Source organism: Lottia gigantea, assembly GCF_000327385.1.
Source record: "Lottia gigantea unplaced genomic scaffold LOTGIsca_8, whole genome shotgun sequence".
In the NCBI taxonomy this organism is placed as follows: Eukaryota; Metazoa; Mollusca; class Gastropoda; family Lottiidae; genus Lottia; species Lottia gigantea.
In genome coordinates, this window is record NW_008710662.1 from 3,775,974 (window position 1) to 3,796,982 (window position 21,009).

Genomic DNA, 21,009 nt, shown 5'->3' on the forward strand with positions numbered 1-21,009 from the left:
AACCAGTTTCTTCTTTTCTTGTATATCTTTTATATCATCATAACGTGTTTCTATTCTTGAACATCATTATCACTCCATATACAATTCACTTCATTTTTTTAACATTATTATCATAACAATCATTTTCTATTCTTGTACATTATAATTGGTTTATATTCGCTGATATTGTTTGTTGCATATCATATTCAAAGTATCATCAGAAGAATTCTTTCTCGTATTATTTATCAAGTAAAAGAACGTTTATCTCTTAGATAACAAAACTGGTTGGCAATTCTCCGAAATACAGAATTATATATTGCGCGTTGAGACAACCTAAGCAGTTAATAATCAAAGACTGCACCATATTTCTACTCCATTATAAAAATTTAAATCTTATCCACATTTTCAAAATCAGATGCTTGCAAGATGCAAAGGTAAAAATAGAACTTTTGACTTGTAAAATGTTTTAAAAATAAGAAACTTTGCTGGCCACCATTCCTTAAGTCATGTTTTCTGGAACGAGCGGCGCCATTGTGCAGCAAAATAATGTTGACGTTTTTCATACCGAAACGATGTATTTCTTATACCTATTTCGACAGAATAGTTAGTGAGCGCTTGATTGATAGGCTGCATACTGAAGGAGCCCTGAAGGAGCTCGATGGCATATATATAAATGGTCTTAAAAATTTTGAATGGTTAACATATAATTTTTTTTGGAAAAAGCATTGTCTTCACGATTTGAAAACGGAATACTGATATATAAATTGTAAACCACGAGGTAAAAAATGCCTTGTTATATACCTCGAGTAGCTTAAACAGAACATCAATTTAGATATGGACCACCAAATGTTGGTAGTTGATTGATGGAAATATGGCAGATGGCTGACAATTGTTTAAAAAACGTGAATTTGATCTATTGGTCAAGTCTTCAATTTCCATGTCAGTTAAACCCAAAGTATCAATAGCTAGTAGTTACAATATTCATTATCCTTTCTCTGAGAATTAACTTGACTTTCAGAACAAATTCATTATTCATTTATCATCATTCACATTTCAAATTAGAATTGATAAAAAGTATATGTATTCAAATTTCACTAAAACGCTATATAATTATACCATTTGTCACTTATACTTTAATAATCCTCTCAGTGTTATAACAAGCTTAATCGAAGTAAAATTTTAACCCCAAATTGAAATTTACCAACAGCAATATTGTTCGAGATAGAAACTACACAAGATGTAAATCGTAATCTAGCACATGTTACGCCCATTTGCTTCTAATCATTACGTCATTGAGTGTTAACCAATGCTAGATAATGGCATGCTGAGGGCCCCGCCCCTCATGAATATTGATCTAACACAAAACACATCACACTTTCTTTGTTCGTATTTTTAGAATTAGGGATGGGAAGTCAACGAGCTGTTGTGTAATTTAACTTCTCTTATTATTTAAATTTGTTGGCACTATTTTCGTAATATTTAGCAGTAATGGAAGGAAATTGTAATTTAAACTGATTCTATGAATTCCTCTGATATATACTTCACATAATGAATAGCGGGCTTAATTTTTAAAATATCATATAGTAGGGTTTTAAGTGCATTTACATTGACGAAAAGTAAGTTATATATAGGTCAGAGAAAAAATGTAAAGGATAAAAAGGGTTAGTAGGCTAATGTTAAAATAAATGTAATCAGTGTGCATTAGCACTGAGTAACAAATAACAAGTTCAGATTTGGTTTACAATTGTTATTATTATCTGAGTCCATTATATTATAAATGAGTAAATATTAAAATTTAGGCCAACAACCTCTTTTAAGATGATAAACTTTAAAATACTCAAGTTTAGGAATGTGACCTGGTCCACATTTCCAACCAATCAAACGTCATGACCTAAAAATACAATCATTCACGTTGCTGGAAATCATTCATTCAGTAACAGTGACGCAAACATTGCATCCTAATTTACATGAGAACGTGTAGGATTTAGGCGGGTTTTTCAAGCTTCCCTTTGTCTGTTGAATCATACTTACTTCTTAACCATTATGGTTGGCAGTTATTTTCAGACGCTCTTATACCTTTTTACATTAATAATATTATATTTAGTGAAATATTTTTAATTATTTAGTTCTACCTACATAGAATGGTTCTTGTCTATCATTACTGTGATATAAAATTCATAACAAAAAATTTCCGTGACACTATTTTACCCATTCTACTATTTCTTTTCATTGTACAAAATCATTCACTTTGGTTTGTTCTATTGGTGGGTGGGGTGAAAAATTGTCCTTTAAATGGAGCATCATATATTTGGGTATTGCCAGATTGGTAAAACTGACATAATATTTCATCTTGGATGACAAAAGTAACAATGATAACCATGCCGATATCTTTGGAACAAATACCTTATGATTAAATAAAGGGGAGCTTACTACAGTTTCGGACGTCGAACAACGCAGCACAACGCGACAGTGAATTGCATTATCAAGACACGAATTAATAGAACACGAAACAGGTACAGAGCGAGCGCGTGCACTTTATATATTGCCTTTACACTGACTTGCATCATTGTCGTAAGTGAGATTTTGTTGGCGTTATCTAACAGAAATCCACCATTTAGTCCTGGAGTGGTCGGCGTACTATAAATCTTGCAGAGTTGTGTCCCTTTTGTAGCATTTTTCGGTTTTTGACATGCGCATTGAACAGAAAAATCTTTACATTGTATCACTAATGTAAACATTGTAAAATGTAAATAACTGTTTTGATTTGAGTTTTTCATCGATGTCGGTTTGAAAAACGTGAAATAATTACACAGTTAATATGGGGAATGGCGCTTCTACTACTAAGAACCGAAACAGTAAGTGTAGAGTTAACTGAAATACCGTCCTAAAATTGCCCAGCCAAAGTCCAAGGACTCTTATTTGATTCATTGTGTCCCTACTGAACATTTTTGTCGAGTTACTGATACTGTAGCCTACAACTAGTGCTTCAAAATAACTGTATATTTAGAAATATGTTTTATATTGCATTATGTTTATCAGTTATTTATCACTTATTAATACAATGTTCTTGTTAACTTGTGTAGTAACCTATTCTCTGGTAAATACATTTTTCAGTCATATTTAGAAAAGATCTACTTTAATTGGATTCAGGTCCATGAGGGCTACTGAACTGTGAATCTGATACTAAGTATTACACTATCATATTTTATACTTTCAGAATCTAATCGAGCTCAACAACTACCATGTTTAAAAATAGCTATAATAGGTAAATTAATTAGTAGGCCTACCAATGCCAAAAGTCTTTCTTTCTCTGAAATTTTTTAAAAAATTTGATTTTATACCTGCCATGATGAGAATATTATATTGGAAACACGGTATGGCAGAAGAAGATTATAGCTTGTTGAAGTATTTGTTTTTCATTAATAGCAACTCGTTGATCTTTTTAGTCTTGTTTAGAGAGTCCTATATTTGATATTAGAAAATTAATACCATGTTAAAAATTAGTTGTTTTGATTAAGATCTTAAATGTGAAGCATTTATTGTTGGTAGGATAAACTCTCGTCTATTGAAATTGTTTTTGTCAAATTTGTTAGTAAAGTATTTGTTAGTAAAAATTAGATAAGTTTTGTTTCCAAAGAAATCAATCTTAACTTTATTTCATCAAGATTTTATGAAAATGTTTTAAGGTGACTGTGGTGTTGGTAAAACTAGTATATTAGTAAGATATGTACATAATCAGTTTAGTCCAGTGTATAGCCCTACTCATAAGGTGGCCATAGGTAAGCCTAATTTTCTTTCCAACAATGGTATTTGTGGACAACAGTGAAACTCCAACAAAACTATCTTCTATTTAATGAACAGTGTAGTGTAGTAGTTAAATATGTTCTAAACAAACAATAGTATTTTGTCAACTTGAAAAACTCAGTTGCCAAGTATTCCAAAAGCGTGAGCATGCCCTGCCTTGATAGTACTAATATAAGTGAAGCTCGAATTGAGTTCTTTGGTTTCAAGAGTTAAAGGCTAATAGGATGGAGAATTACTTCAGGGGGATCTTGCAAGAGCGATATTAAGAGCTGTATATGTTTTCACTGATGGGTTTCAATTATTTCTATCCGTAGCAGATGTGACATCTTTGACAGAATATACATGTACATCCAAGTGAAGTACCATTGGGAGTAATAATTCTGAATAAGAATAGAATGGAGATATGTCTATTATGTCTTTATAATTAAAAGCTGTTTTTGTTTTGTAGAAAATATAGTAAGGAAAGTAAATATACCGAACCATGCCTTAGCTTCTATAACATTCTGGGATATTCCTGGTAGAGAAGAGTTTGACCTCTATAAATCTTATTTTACTAATTTAGATGCTGCAATAGGTAATGTGTAATATAATTTTTAATGATAGCTTAATACAGCCCATTTAAAAATATTTTTATGTTATAGTCCGTTATATTTTATTTGCAATTGAGACAATATATTATGTGCAAAATGTTATGATATATATCTGGACAAGCCATATGGATTCTACAAAAGTATCAGCTTGACCTCTGGATCAGTATTTAAAGATGGGTTCCCTTATTTTCATTTATGAAAATGAAAATGCTAATACTTATATGAATAGAAAGTAGAGGTGTTCTAATGACTAACCAGTTTGTCTAATATGCCCATAATTAATTCATAATTAGCTAAATTAGAAGAGATTTACCAGCAGAATTCCAATGAGTGACTGATCAAAAAATGTCAAAAAGTCTTTTTTGGGTTTATCCAGACTGTACTTACATGGACATTTATAATTGGTTAAAACTATTAATCATATGCATGATAATTCATTAGAAACATCAATTAATCAAACAGTTTCCTTAATTTGACACTAAAAAATAACAAACTAAATGTTGGCTTCAAAACAGCACAAATTATTCTACATAGTTCAGTTCTCCAATATTTTCTTTTTCTATTTTTTCTAAGTTGTTGTTGATCTAAGTGAGAAAGACTCATTAGAAATGGCTTTAGTATGGAAACAGTTGTTAGTAAACAATATGTACACATCAACCCTTATTGATAGTACACCAGGTGTCAAACAACCATCAGATACTTATAAAATACAACCATCAACAGACAAATATACAGTACCTATATTATTACTAGCAAACAAGTTAGATATTGTAAGTATTATTGAAAGTAATGACATCTTGTATTTGATTATTAAGTTGTATCAGTCAGCTGATAAATTTATAGTATTTTAGTTAGATTTTGAAGAACATCTGCATTTAGTCTATCATGATCTTATGAAAATATTACAGGATGATTTTACCAATGATCCTTGGACAGTTTTTATCCCCATTAAGTCAATCTGCCCCTATTGGTTACCCTAAATACAAAGCCTCTCGAGAGGCTTGAGCTGCTCTCTGAAACATATTTTGTTCTATATCAGGTAGAGGAATTGAATAAAGAAGAAGAAGGTTGTGACAAGTTGACAGCTTGTGTTAATAAGGTAGAGGAATATGGATCCAAGCATAACTTCACGGCAAGGTAATGTCTATTGATGTTTCAATATATTGATCAATTTTCAATTTACTTAAATGGGGCAAAAAGACATAAATGCTCAATAATCTTATTAAAATTTTGAAATATATACCTGAAAAATATCGTATCGTGACATATTGATATTGTTGACTTCAATTGAACCTCTGTGGTCAAGCTACAGTTAATGGTGAAATTATGTATTATTCTCAACTTGAGAAAATATTTCATTTTAGTTTTGAAGTTGTGACTTTAGAACCCTGAGTAAAACCCCGTAAAGCTCCAGTCTACCCTACCATACTCAAAGGCAATGTCAGTGAGGGTACAGGCATTTGTTCACTTCATGAACCATATTAATTTGAATTTTCAAAATTTCAGAACCTCCTGAGACCCTTCATGACAAGCTTACTCTTACTATGAGCTTGTACAGTTGATATCTCAGCAGTTATCCCTTCCTTAAGTCAGTCTACCTAGTATTTGTACTTCCAGTTCCAGAAGGCTGACACAATTATTTTACATTATAGTGTATGTGTATCAGCTCGTAATGGTGATGACAGTGTACATCAAGCTATACAGAGTTTTATAAGATTGATATTAGAGAAATATTATAAACCAACTGTAAAAGTAAATAAAGATATTAATACACATACTGCTTCTACTCGAACACCGTCATCTAAAAAACCTCTCTTTCAATCTTGTGGCATTAAACAAGTAAGTTAGCTATACATGTGTCTTTATATTTATCACAATATTCTCAAATGTAGACTATGTTTGACTTTGAATATTTATCACAATATTCTCAAATGTAGATTATGTTTGACTTTGAATATTTATCACAATATTCTCAAATGTAGATTATGTTTGACTTTGAATATTTATCACAATATTCTCAAATGTAGATTATGTTTGACTTTGATTATTCATCACAATATTCTCCAATGTAGATTATGTTTGACTTTGAATATTCATCACAATATTCTAAAATGTAGACTATGTTTGACTTTGAATATTTATCACAATATTCTCAAATGTAGATTATGTTTGCTTTGAATATTTATCACAATAATATTCTCAAATGTAGATTATGTTGGACTTTGAATATTTATCACAATATTCTAAAATGCAGACTATGTTTGACATTGAATTTTTATCACAATATTCTCAAACTACTCTCAGACTATGTTTGACTTTGAATATTTACGAAAATATTCTCAAATGTAGGCAATGTTTGACTTTGAATATTTATGACAATATTCTCAAATGTAGATTATGTTTGATTTTGAATATTTATCACAATATTCTCAAATGTAGACTATGTTTGACTTTGAATATTTATCACAATATTTTCAAATGTAGATTATGCTTGACTTCGAATATTTAACACAATATTCTCAAATGTAGACTATGTTTGACTTTGAATATTTATGACAATATTCTCAAATGTAGATTATGTTTGACTTTGAATATTTATCACAATATTCTCAAATGTAGACTATGTTTGACTTTGAATATTTATCACAATATTCTCAAATGTAGATTATGTTTGACTTTGAATATTTATCACAATATTCTCAAATGTAGACTATGTTTGACTTTGAATATTTATGACAATATTCTCAAATGTAGATTATGTTTGACATTGAATATTTATCACAATATTCTCAAATGTAGACTATGTTTGACTTTGAATATCAATGACAATATTCTAAAATGTAGGCAATGTTTTTTTTTGAATATTCATTCCAATAAAACGATGGTATAGTATTACTTTAAGTATAGTAGTATAATTTTATGAGACAATAATGATGTTTTATTGTTTAACTTTGAAATTTATTATAAAATGTCTTGCATTTGTTTTTTGACATTGATTATTTATCATTGAAATTAAAAGATTTGAAATTGTAGATAGATGAAGAATTTGAAAGAGGAGAAAAATGTTTAAGAAGAATTCAGCTATTGATTAAGCTAAATGAAAATAGTTTAAATAAGTTTAAGAAAAAATGCATCAAATCTGAGTTAGCTCATAAAGATGAAGCTAGCCTAGAGTCTTGTGTTGTTGCATTGAAGAAATATTTTTGTTCTCCAGATACAGAAATTACAGTAGGTGCAATATCATTATCGCCTGATGATGGAAATGTAAATTGTTGAAATTGTTGGTTGTGTAGAATAGAACTAGTAAATTAGGAGTAGTAAACTATAAAATTGTGTGCCATTATTTAATGTGACGTCTACACCTGAATATCCATAATGAGGATAAATAATTACAAAAAATTCTCTTTTGGTTTTTGATACATATATCTAATTTATAGAATAAATAAGTAAAAAAAATTTATCAATATCAATTCTCTTTATTACAGTTTGAAGAAAGTGGTGGATTCTGCACAATACAACCTTATTGTAGTAAAGGAGAGTTTAAAATGGCTACATGTTATGAGAAAATATTTCAGACCTTCAATAACGAGGTATTAATTAATTATATTTTGATATATTATTGATAGTATCAATCAATGATAGAATCTATTTAATTTCAATGGAAATATTCTTAAGCCAGAAAATCTAAATCTAGACTCTCTGAAAGTGAAAAGATTTTTTAATTTTTTCAAGATTGCTTTTAGGTTTTTATATCACTATACCCCTTAAAATTTAGATTTTATAAACTTTTGATTGGAATTAGTTAATAAGAAGTTGCAGGTTGGTGTGAGATATTTCAGAAGAGTCAAGAAAAAAGATAAAATTCTAATGATCTTTTGTATTGAACATATTTCAGTATTCTGTCAGTGTGAAGACTATCTTAAATGAATTTCCAGAATTAGACAGATCATTAAGCTCTATAGACACAAGAATATCTCAGTTATGTGAAGAATATTCTAACAATACAGAAACCAGCAATACCATGGATACACAAACAGATTATGATCAAGCCAAATCCACCGTCGAATTCAACAGAGCAACAATTGTATTTTATCAAAACCAAATAAAAGACAAACTTCAGAGCTCATCCAAGGCATTGTCTAAAATTAAAACAGCCTTTTTATGGTGATTGTGTGCTTAAATACATGTGTAATCTAATTAAGATTTATGTCATCCACTTGAAAAATCATATTTTGATTCAGTTCATTTTGAAAGTCAATTTAGCATTATAAACAAATTGATTAATGCCTTTATAATATAAACTAATTCTATATTTTTTAACCGGTCAGATTCCTTTCCATCATCCAAATAGTGATGAGAATTCTCTTAAACTTCAGGAATTATAGAATGAACATGGATAATATTTAAGGAGAATTATTTTGAATCCTAATTTTACTAAATATCTGGGGACGGTTTCATTAATTTTAAACTGAAAATGATTTTGATTTTCCAGTGATCTGATTGGTCTTTAACTAAAAAAAAATAATTAAATTAAAAAATTTCTTAAAAATGTCTGTTAATGAGGAAGCAAATGCATTAATCAAAAATCAACAATGAGATCTAATAAAGTTGCTATTTACGCCTTATTGAATAAAATGCAATAATATATATTATATATATATTTCATTTGCTGCAATGATTTGTTAATGGTGGCCTTTAAATATATTTTTATCTGTGATATGCTTTTTGAGCACTGTTTGTTTTACAATCATATAAATTTGCAATTTACACCATATAATAAAATTACGATATTATATTCTGTCACTAGTTTCATTTACAAAAAATTTCCCTTCTATGGCATTTATTTCCTAAAACTTAGTATGCATGTATATATTGATGAGATATCGGTCAAGTTTGATGTTGGTAATAATTGGATGAACGATTTCAGGGTTATTGCCCTTGACTTAGTAAAATTTGGCTTTTAGGCAGGCTATAGACTACAGTTTTTATCCGATATTGATGAAACTTAGTATGCATGTATACATTGATGAGATATCGGTCAAGTTTGAATTTTGTCATTATCAGATGATTGGTTTTGGAGTAATTGCCCGTGATTTTGTAAAAACCCTACAAATTTGTCTTGAAGTCATGATATGGACAAGATCTGTCAAGTTGAAATTGGTAACAATCGGGTGAACGGTTTTGGAGTTATAGCCCTTGAATTAATTCAATGCTTGTAGTCCTGATAGAGACTACATTTTTATACGATCTTGATGAAACTTGGTAAGAGATCTCTGTAGTAAAAATAGGATGATTGGTTTCACATATTAAACCACTACAGACTTTGTTATCATTTCTGACAGATGGTAGTGGGCGTATGTTACCTGCCTGGCAAGCTATCTTTCTATTGTTTTTTAACATTTTGAAATTTGGGGCAACTGCACAATTTCTCAGTTATTTCCCTTGTAACTGACCATTGAAAATGCAGTAGTTGCCAAAGTTCTTTGATGTTGAAATTGGAGCATTTGCGTGGATTTTATTGCTTTTCGGAAGTGGGTGCTCTGTAAATGTTGGTAACCTTGTGACTTAAGCGGTGAGCATTGGCGGATGTAGTATTTTGTATTCATTTTGGGAAAATTAAGGAGCACTAAAGCAATGATGTTTCAATAACAAAAAGATTTATTTAGACAACCTCAATATCAGTGGCGCTCCCACCCCCAATTCTATTAATTGTTATACACCCACATGAAATGGGGGGCGTATATTGCCGTCATCCATGTCCGTCCGTCCGTTCACAATTGCTCGTAAACACTCTAGAAGGCACAATTCTTGATGGATTTTGACAAAACCTGGTATGACTGTTCGTTATCACCCAAGGATGAACCCTATTGAAAATCAGAAGAATCGAAAAATATTGAGTATGAGTTATTGCCTTTGTTCTTGAAAACGCGTTCAATTTTTTAGCTCGTAAACACTCTAGAAGGAACAATTCTTGATGGATTTTGACGGAACTTGGCATGAATGTTCGTAATCACCCAAGGTTGAACCCTATTGAAAATCAGAAGAATTGAAAAATATTTAGTATGAATTACTGCCATTTGTTCTTGAAAACGCTTTCAAATTTTGCTCTTAACCACTAAAAGGCATGATTGTTGCTGGATTTTGACAAAACTTGCTTTTATTATTCAGTCCCGCGCTGAAGATTGAATATTTGCCTTCTAAAGTTTTCATGGGCTAAAAATTGAACACGTTTTCAAGAACAAGGGCAATAACTCATAATCAATATTATTCATTATCGCCCTGAAGAGTTCAAAAGAAGTGTATGATTGAAGGTTGAATATTTCATACTGGTGATTGTTACTGTACTGCTAAATATTTTTAATCAAAATCAAAGCTGCCAGTGGGCGTATATTACCTTGCCTGGCAAGCTATCTTTTTTTTATCAACTTACATAGTGAAAGCATAGCCTGTGCTAGCTTTAGATATGTGAACTATTTCATATGACATCGCATATCAAGATCTTACGTAGGGCTCTAAATACGCCACTGATTATTCTGTTTAGATGCCTGAGACATGCCAAAGGATACATCTTTAGTGAATTCTCAAATAGCGACAAGACTTTTGTGAGAAACTGTCTCAGAAAATAAGAAACATTGTTTATATGCATGATTATAATTTTAATAATATGATTAATAATTAATTACTCAAAACGCTTCGGTGCCATTCCATTTTTAGCACAAGCCACACTTGTGTGGACATTCTTCAGGTATATTAGCATATACAGTACACCAGTCTGTTTGGTACAAAGGACAGCTCGCTTCATCAGCTTTACAGTTCACTGTAAAAAAAAAGACAATTTAATGTATGTGGTTTAGGTTTAGATAATTTTATATGTTTGAGCTAATTATGTTAGTCAATATTATTCTATTTGACCCATTTTGCCTTGGCAAGTCTTTTTCAATTGTTATAATCTACAAAGTTAAATGCGCCGCCGCGGCGTCGATGATTTTTCTGCTATTTCCGCTTACCGACCGATAGAAACTAGTTTCTTAAGGTACTGCCTCAACTTGGAACTTATATAACCTCAAAGTATAGTAGTAAACTGAAACCCACCTTGAGTACAATCAGCACCAGTGTAGAGTGCAGAACATTTACAAGTACAAGTATCGTACTGCATAGTACCATCATTCTGGCATATCTTACCACCACAATCTGAAATCATTTAATCCCTATTTGAACAATATTTTATTTCAAAAGCAACATGGGTCTAACACCATTGTTATGAAATACAATTTTTATATACACAAAATAACTCCACTGATCAAAGTCTAGGTTGAATAAGAGCTTTTATTGGCTCCATTTGGACAACAAACATGCTCACTAAGAAAACATGAACCTTCGAATTTTTAGTGTTACCATAATTATATTTACAAAAAATATTTTAAATAAAATTGGGTATTAGGTGTATGTAAATCTAGTTGAAGAAATATATTTACCACAAAGTTTGAGACTCTGGTCACAGTTCCCGGAACAACTAGAACATGGTGTGCCCAGTGAATACGGATTGGGAAATTCGCTGGTGAGTTGCCTGAAACGTATCAGTAGATATTTATTATCAATCTAATGATCATTATTTCTCAACGAAAACATATCAAGTAGACAATCACAATAATTTTAAGAGAAATAAAACTAGTAAATGTTACATACCCTCTGGCATAGTTACAGAACCATGTAGTTTTTTGGAAATTTTCGTCACTTCCAGGTGGGCAATCGGCTCGTCCACACCCAACTCTAACAGCATTATCGTTTACTACCTTAAATATAATAATTTTACCATGACTTTACTGTCTAAAGCACGGCAAAAGTATACAATGAGTTATCAGAAAAAATTAATATTCTCATATCGGAAGTCTGCAAGTGGTAAATACAATGTGTACAAATGTTTAAATTCAAACTCATCCGTCCCATAAAACATTTGTCTAAATGCAAATCTACAAGTTAAGAATCACAATATGACTACTGTCTCAAGTAAATCTACATGTAAAGACTTGCAGCATTGCTATTGTCTCATGTAAATCTACATGTAAAGACTTGCAGCATTGCTATTGTCTCAAGTAAATCTACATGTAAAGACTTGCAGCATTGCTATTGTCTCATGTAAATCTACATGTAAGTACTTGCAGCATTGCTATTGTCTCATATAAATCTACATGTAAAGACTCGCAGCATTGCTATTGTCTCATGTAAATTTACATATAAAGACTTGCAGCATTGCTATTGTCTCATGTAAATCTACATGTAAAGACTTGCAGCATTGCTATTGTCTCATGTAAATTTACATATAAAGACTTGCAGCATTGCTATTGTCTCAAGTAAATCTACATGTAAAGACTTGCAGCATTGCTATTGTCTCAAGTAAATCTACATGTAAAGACTTGCAGCATTGCTATTGTCTCAAGTAAATCTACATGTAAAGACTTGCAGCATTGCTATTGTCTCAAGTAAATCTACATGTAAAGACTTGCAGCATTGCTATTGTCTCATGTAAATCTACATGTAAAGACTTGCAGCATTGCTATTGTCTCATATAAATCTACATGTAAAGACTCGCAGCATTGCTATTGTCTCATATAAATTTACATATAAAGACTCGCAGCATTGCTATTGTCTCATGTAAATTTACATATAAAGACTTGCAGCATTGCTATTGTCTCATGTAAATTTACATATAAAGACTTGCAGCATTGCTATTGTCTCAAGTAAATCTACATGTAAAGACTTGCAGCATTGCTATTGTCTCATGTAAATCTACATGTAAAGACTTGCAGCATTGCTATTGTCTCAAGTAAATCTACATGTAAAGACTTGCAGCATTGCTATTGTCTCATGTAAATCTACATGTAAGTACTTGCAGCATTGCTATTGTCTCATATAAATCTACATGTAAAGACTCGCAGCATTGCTATTGTCTCATGTAAATCTACATGTAAAGACTCGCAGCATTGAAATTATCTACATGTAAATTTACATATAAAGACCCACAGCATGTCATTGTCTACATGTAAATCTACCTACAAGACGTTAAGCTTGAGTTGAGCGATATTACTGTAAAAAAAAAAAACGGTATGAGAAAAAAAAAACGGACGATAGATATGAATTTTTTTGGCGCTACTTCACATGTACCTCTTTATGATTTTAATTGTTTATCTACTAAAATACGACAGGATGCTGTTCTAGACTCTATTCTGAGTATTCTCACCAAATTATTTTTTCTGCTTTAAATCGATTTTTTGTTCGTAAAAATATCGCACTCTTCAAAGAAGATATTCGAATGTTGAAAAAAAGTGTAACTTCAATAGTTAACTGATAGACGGCTTTTTCTATACCGCGGTATACCGTTGCGATATTATCGTGACGATATTTGGCGATATACGTAAACATTAAATATTTAACCAACCTCAGCTATTTATTTTCAATTTCAGTCGGTAATTTTATGCTGATCAGTTTTCGAAACAATTTCGGGATTTTTTTTCATAAAATAATCCAAAATGACTGTTTAGACACCATTTAAAAATATGTAACATAGCTTCTTAAATGCTTGCCATAAGACAATTACTTTCCATGACGCTGGGCTATTTAGTTACAGTTGAATCGTAGCTTACTTGTTCAACTAAGCCTATAGCCAATTGGTGAACCTCATTATGACAGTTTTGTGGAGGTTGGTCAGAGTTCAGATATTCAACCTCTTTCAGCCCATGAATTCCCTACCTACAATGTATTGGTTCTTCCGAGAGGTGTGTTCTGTACATGTTCGAGCACCTAACTCATACTCGTGCATTTTTGTGAATGCTAGCGGCTTGAATATGATAAGGGAATGTTATCACAATGTGCATTATATACAATATTACAACGGTAATGCGGTCTTGATAGACAAAAATATAAATGTGTCCGACGGAGAATAACACAACCTCATCAGCCTCATGGCCAAAGTGCTTATCTTATTTTTGCCCTGTCAACATCCAAATTATATAATGTGTCTTCTTAGATCTATGGCCTCATGCGGCAGTTTTCAATACTTTTAAGCAGAAACAATAAACGAGATACTTGATAACATTTCGAAGAGTTTATTTCTGGAAATTTTCTATATTGCTATATTTGAACCTATCGTGATAAAAAAAAATTGTCTGAATCGCGATATAACTGCCGATACACAAAAGAACGCATATCGCCCAAGTTAAGACGTGGCTATTGTCTACATGCAAATCTACATGTAAATGAACATGTGAAGAACCACAACATGGCCATTGTCTATAAAGCTGACATAAATATCATTTGAAACAAACAAAAATGGTACCTGAGTATAATGACCAATTACTCCGCCATCTTTTGAACCTTTACCATGAACAAAACTTTTCTTTTCGCTATACCACTCATCTATTGCCTCGGTCCATGTAACAGTGTCAAATGCACCATTTTGACCAATAAATACACTAGGGTAGGCTGAGAAAAGAATAAATAAGATAAACATTTACTAATTCGGCAGACTACATTCTGAAATTCACAATTATGAATCGTTGTCAACGAAAATACTTGACAAAACTTTGAATATGTTATTTTACACCAAAAGCAGTGATTTGTCCTGTGACATCAAGCACTACAGATCGGTTTTCCTTATATTGACTGACTTTGAGAAGGCTTGAGATTGAATATTCAATACAATGTGCTCAATCAAAGAGCCAATCAGCATCAATGCTTACCTTTGGTGGCTCTTTTCTTATAATTATCATGTCCAAATTTACACTGTTTTGCCCACTTTTCTGCAATTTTAGCTAATTCATCATCCCAAACCTGGAATTAATCATGACACTATTGGGCTTCAAGTTTTTATAATAATATTATTATAAATGTGACCTTCTGAATATTATAATTTAACAGAAGCTAATGGCCATAATGTGAGGGGTTCCTTTTTTATGTGTTTCTTTTTTATGTTATTCAATTCTGATCAAACCAATAGACTTTGCGCTATAATCTCTAGCTACTATTAGCACAGGTATGAAATTTCAAATTTTCCACTAACGTTGATAGGTTAAAATAATGTAATAAGAAAGAAATTGCGACAGAAAAAATGTTATTATGATAGATTCGCAAAATATAGGGCAAATGAAACGAATTTGTAATATCATTTTAACTATTTTTTCGTCGACCCTACGTACACATGTTCAATTATTATACTTACCATCTTGACCATACCACTAGCAGCTGGTGTGACTTCAGAACGAAGTTTATTATGACGGTCAACTATTTCTTTCTTAGCACTGGCATCAACTGCTACAGCTTTACCAACATCCGAAGAAATACACATTGTATGATCAGCTGATATTTCAGCATAACTGCAGACCTAATCATACGGTAAGCAATGCAATGAACTCAAAACCAAAGGTTGGAATGTCTAAAAGTAACATTCACAATTTTACCAATCTGCCCTGATGTTTGTTGTACATAACAAATGTACAATTTTATATCAGAAATATGAACTGAAGTGGCCGTCTGGATCGATTGCATGTTTTGAAAATGAAATATTTAAAGAAGAGTCTTAATGAAGAGTAAATATTAAGAATAAAATTTTACAAGGACGTTTTCAAAAACATTACATACAAGCAAATCAGATGCATAAAACAATGATTACTTCTTCTACAGAAATTAATAAAACAGCTAAATCTGTCTTCAAAAAGAGAGAAATATAATATTTTGGGGTTTTTTTTGTATAAGTTTGTGCATACTCCGCTTTTATTAATGCTATAGAGGGCTCTATGAGAACAGTCTAAGAAAAGATATCCCAATTATCAAGATGATGATTTGTTCAGAAAGATCAGAAAATAAATTAAGTAGCCTACTCGTTTACCATGACGCGTTAGTATATATGACGAAAAATTGTGATCTTTTGAGATTTTCAATCTAATCAAGCGTATCTTGTTTTTGACTTAGAATGAATTGTCCTTACCTGTCTTTTATGTAAGACACTGCTAAGTAAAAAACCATAGCAACACACTGGAATTTAAAATACAACACAAGTCAATGAATCCTTAGAATGCAACTCAAAAATCACATTTTCCTGTTATTCATTAGAAAGATTATACGATCTGAATATGTCTCGTACAAACACGAGCAGAGGATTTGGGTAACTTGGAAACGGTTTTAGTATAATGGTTGTTGTACAGTGTTACTGAGGATCATTACATGAAGAATTTTTAAACTTACCGGCGATTTCAATCAAAATGGCTGCCTTCAAATATATCATTTTGATTTCAATTCCTGTGCCAAACTTCTGTCAAAATGAAAGTGACTTGTTGTTCAGTTACTTATATTGCAAAAAGAATCTATTCAAATCAATTTTGAATAATTGAATAACTAAATTGAATTGAATGTAAGATACTACTTTCCACGTGATAACCAATAAATACTAATAATCTAAACTAACAACAAGGGTGTGTTTTTCAGAAAATATACTCATTAAATCTGGATACGTTTATTAGAAAATTATCAATAAAATGAAGAATGGATCGTTTTCATTAAACAGACTACACCTGCAGCAATTTATCATTTTACTATTCTATTGTAGTTCTTAGGTCTATGTCCTTAACAAGGGATATGGACCTCTAATTTCTTTGCTCCGTATGTCAAAAAAGAAATCAACTGAATAAAAACGAATTTCAACGAATTTCTCACGAAATTCTAAAAATTGGATGTAATGCAACGAGTGGACACTACTTCTATGTTATCTGTTCTGTTGCCAGTGTGAGTACACTAACATTCTCTAATTCCTTTCAACTACTGTTCAACAACATTGGTTTCAGAACCGCATATCCTAATCATATGATGGTAAATACAAATGACATTTCGAAAATAGTACTAAGAGTTTGTCTTGTGTTGATGAAAACCCTACTAATGATGAAATTACATATCGAATGTAGGCCTATGATTTAAAGGTAAACTAACTCTTAGGAAGACAAAAAATTAAAAAAGTTAAACTTGGTCAAAAGGAGTCTTAGTTCATCAGTAGACTGATGTAATAACTATACAACATAATCCCTCTAAAATCCAATTTAAATACATCAGTAATGATTATTCATTAAACTAAGTAATTTTGTAAAATGCTTAGAAGTGTGTTTTAATAATCATTTAGTTTAATGGATATATCGTCTTATACATAGAGATTATTTTCTTTAGTCATTGCACCTGGTAAGTACAACTGATGAATATTATATTCTAAAGACTGATTTTTTTTTTTTTTTTAGATCAAGAGACAATCTAAGACCAATTATATGCATTTGAAAATGTTATTTTGAATATTAAATATAGTAATAAGTTTCGTATGTATTGAACATGCGATATTTGATATGGAATGTTTGTTAGAGATAACACTTAAACAAAGGGAGCTTTTTCCTCAATATACCAGCATTTAAGTATAAAAACTTTAATAAGTCCACGTCCACGATAAAGAATGAATCGTTCACGGTGTTAAACATTGAGGTATGCACTCTAAAACTACTGTCTCTGGGATTGATTAGGGGGTGATTTTAGTCACTGAGTAATTTTCCAGATAGGAAAGATATTTAGAGCCCGTTTCTCTTGAGTTGAGAAAGCAATGACAAACCCTAAACATGTCTTGACTATTGTTTGAAATCCCGGCTTAGCTGTGAGCTTTAATCAGGGGCAATCATAGAAATCCACCCGTATACAACGGTGCACATTCAGAGGTCTTACTCTGAGGTACTTTGTTATGCTGGGAGACACTAAGATTGTATATGGGCTAAATGCATATTGGAGCTTGCATTAAATACATGGAAATATGGAATTAAAAGAGGTAAGAAAACGCCAAAAGGCATGGAGTTTGAGATATAATATGGTATATTTGTATGTAATGTTATCTTTATTTCGATTGTATTATTATTATTATTTCATTAAATGTCACTCAGGTCGACAATCTCCTTCAATTTGAAATCAAAACAATTAACGGTAATCAGCAACTGCTCAAGTCGAGCAAGTAATCAGATTTTCCAATTGCCGCTTATATCGTCCTTTCGTTGAAAATGTAGTTGCTCTCGAAAAGGTCGATCTGAGCACTGTTTCTCGCACATAAATAACACACTACACCCTTCTTAAACAGTGGACCTAGCCCCTCATTCTAAATTGAAGGCATTGTTTTGAATAAATTGAATACGTTGAGATCATAATCATACTCCAAGATCTTTACAAACGTAACCCTTAGAAAAATAACATTGAAGCCGGGCTCTGACTATTGCTGAAGATTGACTGTATGATGTGGTTTTTCAGAATCAATTATTGCAAAGCGAGGCTTGTGCGTAATTCCGGAAATTATTGCAAAGCGAGGCTTGTGCGTAATTCCGGAGCATCTCAAATCAACTCCGTCTACTACAGGTAGGTAATAATGACCGAGGACTAAAAATGGCCTTCACTAAAAAATCTGTGTCGCTAGCCATTAATGACATGCTCACCCTTTCGAAATACCTGATACAAACGGGTACGTCAATTCAACATTCCTTTCGTAAAGTCCACTATGCTATATATTTAATATAAGACAGTTCAACATAAGCATATCTTTTAATAACAGTAACACGTTATGGGAAGACAAAACCTCGTTTTCTCATATAAGCCACAGCTTTCTTATCAACTTTAGATCTACTTTCGGATGGTAATTTTGGTTTCACATGAAGAGACTCAATTTTAGTTACAACAGAATAAATATCAATGTTTGCTTGTTTTTTAACTATAGGGCTCAGTCTTTGCTGTAATTCTGAATATCGAGGATCTTCCTGAAATTTTGGAAAATGTGACTTTCTGTGTTTCCGTCGAACTAATAGATCTTTGTGATGTGGTATAGTTGGGGTGTCTTTTCTTACAGTGACAGATGGTAGATTATCAGTCGTATCTATACAAGATCGTGGTATACGTGTATCCGTTTCAGATCTGGGATCTGGGGGTAAAGATGCTGGAGTTGATGATGATGATGATGGTGGTGGTGGTAAAGATGTAACAAATTGTCCCCCAGAATGACTCGAAGACATCCCTAACCACTTCTCTTCTCTATTAGTAGGATCAAGTCTTTCTAATAAAGCATGTCGAATACTAGAAGATTTAATTCTGGAGTAAGTGACACAAGGTTTATCATCATTGGCTGACAGTATCCTACGAATGGCTGAAGATTTCTTCATCATCCTGTCCAAAAAGATTTTCTGTTCATAAGAATTTTGAGCAATGAATTTATAACGTTCTTTAGAAAGTTCCCACAATTTAGCTTTGAGCATCCTTTCCTCTGTAATATTATCTGTTAGTTGACCTGCCATTCGAGATGTTTCATGGCTTCCAGTTAATGGATCGTCATCTTTCTTCACCCAAGCTTCTATTTCCTTCATAGCATTTGTCCTGTTACTAATCCTTTTACTGTTCATTCGAGGAGGAGCACTTTTCGGTTTTGGAAACATATTGATTTCTTTAGTAGATAAGAAACAATCCCAGTTCCATTCGAATTCCTTTATATCACTACATTTCAATCTATCCAACTGAATTTAAAAACGACTGTTCAACGTTTTCCCATGGTGTATAATGTTTATTGAAGAACATTGTAAACAATAAATCCAACAAGAAAAGTTATGTTTTTTATTGACATGTTATTGTTAATACGTCTTAGCAATTAAACCTATTATTTTATATCGGCTTATACAAAAAATATTCCGTAATATAAGTAGTTCCCACTATCATACATTAAGTATATTAATCCAAATGGCGTATGCACGAAATATACTGTTTTAAAGGACGATTGCCTCTTTGCAAAAATTGAAAATATTCAAGCATAAGACTTGAACATTGAGCTCTTGATTTAATAAGAAAATACTATGCTACACTAGTATCAAAAAAAAAACGTGGACGTTTTGATATCTCGATGTAATAGTTTCGTCAATATGAGCATTTTATTCTCTAAGGATTAGATTTGGGATTAGTAAAAATTACAGGCAATCATACTTTGATTAACACATGGTATGATATTGTAATCCTGTACGTGATGGCCATGCTTGAATTGCTAACATTTATTATATTATCTATGTGTATCTACAATCTAATATTACATAAAGCCTTATAAACGTATCACATTGCCTATAATGGTTTACAATTTATAAAACATAATTGTTTCTTATTATAAACAATAAATGTACTTATTCAGCGGCGGCTAAAAGGGGCCCCACGCCAAAGGCCCAAATTTACAAATTTTCATTGCTAAAATGTTGTAATATTGGAATCAGATATCATTCATTCGTTTTTATTAAATTGCTGCCATTTCATGGCAAGATAACTGCATATTGAAGAATGTAAGCTTGGCTAAGTACTCAAAAATTAATTTAGCATTTTAAATCCACGAGAGGATCATACCATATAGAGGCACCAGCAACGTTACCTCATTACAAATCACGGATCACATAATGGAGATAAGACTAGTGAACACCAGATTGTTCGTTTTCAAGATACTTCTACTTTGATACTGACAACTTCACGAGAAACAACTGAGCCTATACGACTTACTAGCAGGCACCTCGACTATCAGATACAAATTCAAGAACTACTTGACACATTGAGTGGCCTG

General features: G+C 31.8%; 3 protein-coding genes across 3 annotated transcripts; 1 reads left to right on the top strand and 2 right to left on the bottom strand.

The window, feature by feature from the left end:
* Window positions 1-2,680: 2,680 nt before the first annotated feature.
* LOTGIDRAFT_229648 (hypothetical protein) lies at window positions 2,681-9,171 on the top strand. The gene is made up of 10 exons (XM_009067056.1): window positions 2,681-2,834; window positions 3,197-3,244; window positions 3,666-3,758; window positions 4,232-4,357; window positions 4,947-5,143; window positions 5,413-5,510; window positions 6,026-6,212; window positions 7,407-7,601; window positions 7,859-7,963; window positions 8,269-9,171. The coding sequence occupies exons 1-10, from the start codon at window positions 2,798-2,800 to the stop codon at window positions 8,539-8,541; spliced, it is 1,359 nt and encodes a 452-aa protein (XP_009065304.1). The 5' UTR covers window positions 2,681-2,797; the 3' UTR covers window positions 8,542-9,171.
* A 1,837-nt stretch (window positions 9,172-11,008) lies between these two features.
* LOTGIDRAFT_203268 (hypothetical protein) lies at window positions 11,009-16,669 on the bottom strand. The gene is made up of 9 exons (XM_009067057.1): window positions 16,611-16,669; window positions 16,354-16,400; window positions 15,589-15,750; window positions 15,110-15,200; window positions 14,707-14,852; window positions 12,060-12,166; window positions 11,849-11,940; window positions 11,466-11,564; window positions 11,009-11,190 (listed from the first exon to the last, which is right to left on the bottom strand). Exons 1-9 carry the CDS (start codon window positions 16,648-16,650, stop codon window positions 11,084-11,086), a joined length of 891 nt encoding a protein of 296 aa, XP_009065305.1. The 5' UTR covers window positions 16,651-16,669; the 3' UTR covers window positions 11,009-11,083.
* A 2,322-nt stretch (window positions 16,670-18,991) lies between these two features.
* On the bottom strand, window positions 18,992-19,855 carry LOTGIDRAFT_155509 (hypothetical protein; the record flags this gene model as incomplete). Its single annotated transcript, XM_009067058.1, has 1 exon — window positions 18,992-19,855. One exon carries the CDS (start codon window positions 19,853-19,855, stop codon window positions 18,992-18,994), a length of 864 nt encoding a protein of 287 aa, XP_009065306.1.
* Between the last annotated feature and the right edge of the window lie 1,154 nt (window positions 19,856-21,009).

What these genes read in the sequence shown, in the direction of transcription:
- LOTGIDRAFT_203268 (XM_009067057.1), bottom strand. Translation starts at nt 16,650, where the DNA reads ATGATATATTTGAAGGCAGCCATTTTGATTGAAATCGCCG. An exon ending in GTGTCTTACATAAAAGACAG is followed by an intron (nt 15,751 to 16,353) that starts GTAAGGACAATT and finishes CCGTATGATTAG; the next exon opens with GTCTGCAGTTATGCTGAAAT. An exon ending in TAATTGGTCATTATACTCAG is followed by an intron (nt 12,167 to 14,706) that starts GTACCATTTTTG and finishes ATTATATTTAAG; the next exon opens with GTAGTAAACGATAATGCTGT.
- LOTGIDRAFT_229648 (XM_009067056.1), top strand. Translation starts at nt 2,798, where the DNA reads ATGGGGAATGGCGCTTCTACTACTAAGAACCGAAACA. An exon ending in AATCTTGTGGCATTAAACAA is followed by an intron (nt 6,213 to 7,406) that starts GTAAGTTAGCTA and finishes TTGAAATTGTAG; the next exon opens with ATAGATGAAGAATTTGAAAG. An exon ending in TTCAGACCTTCAATAACGAG is followed by an intron (nt 7,964 to 8,268) that starts GTATTAATTAAT and finishes AACATATTTCAG; the next exon opens with TATTCTGTCAGTGTGAAGAC.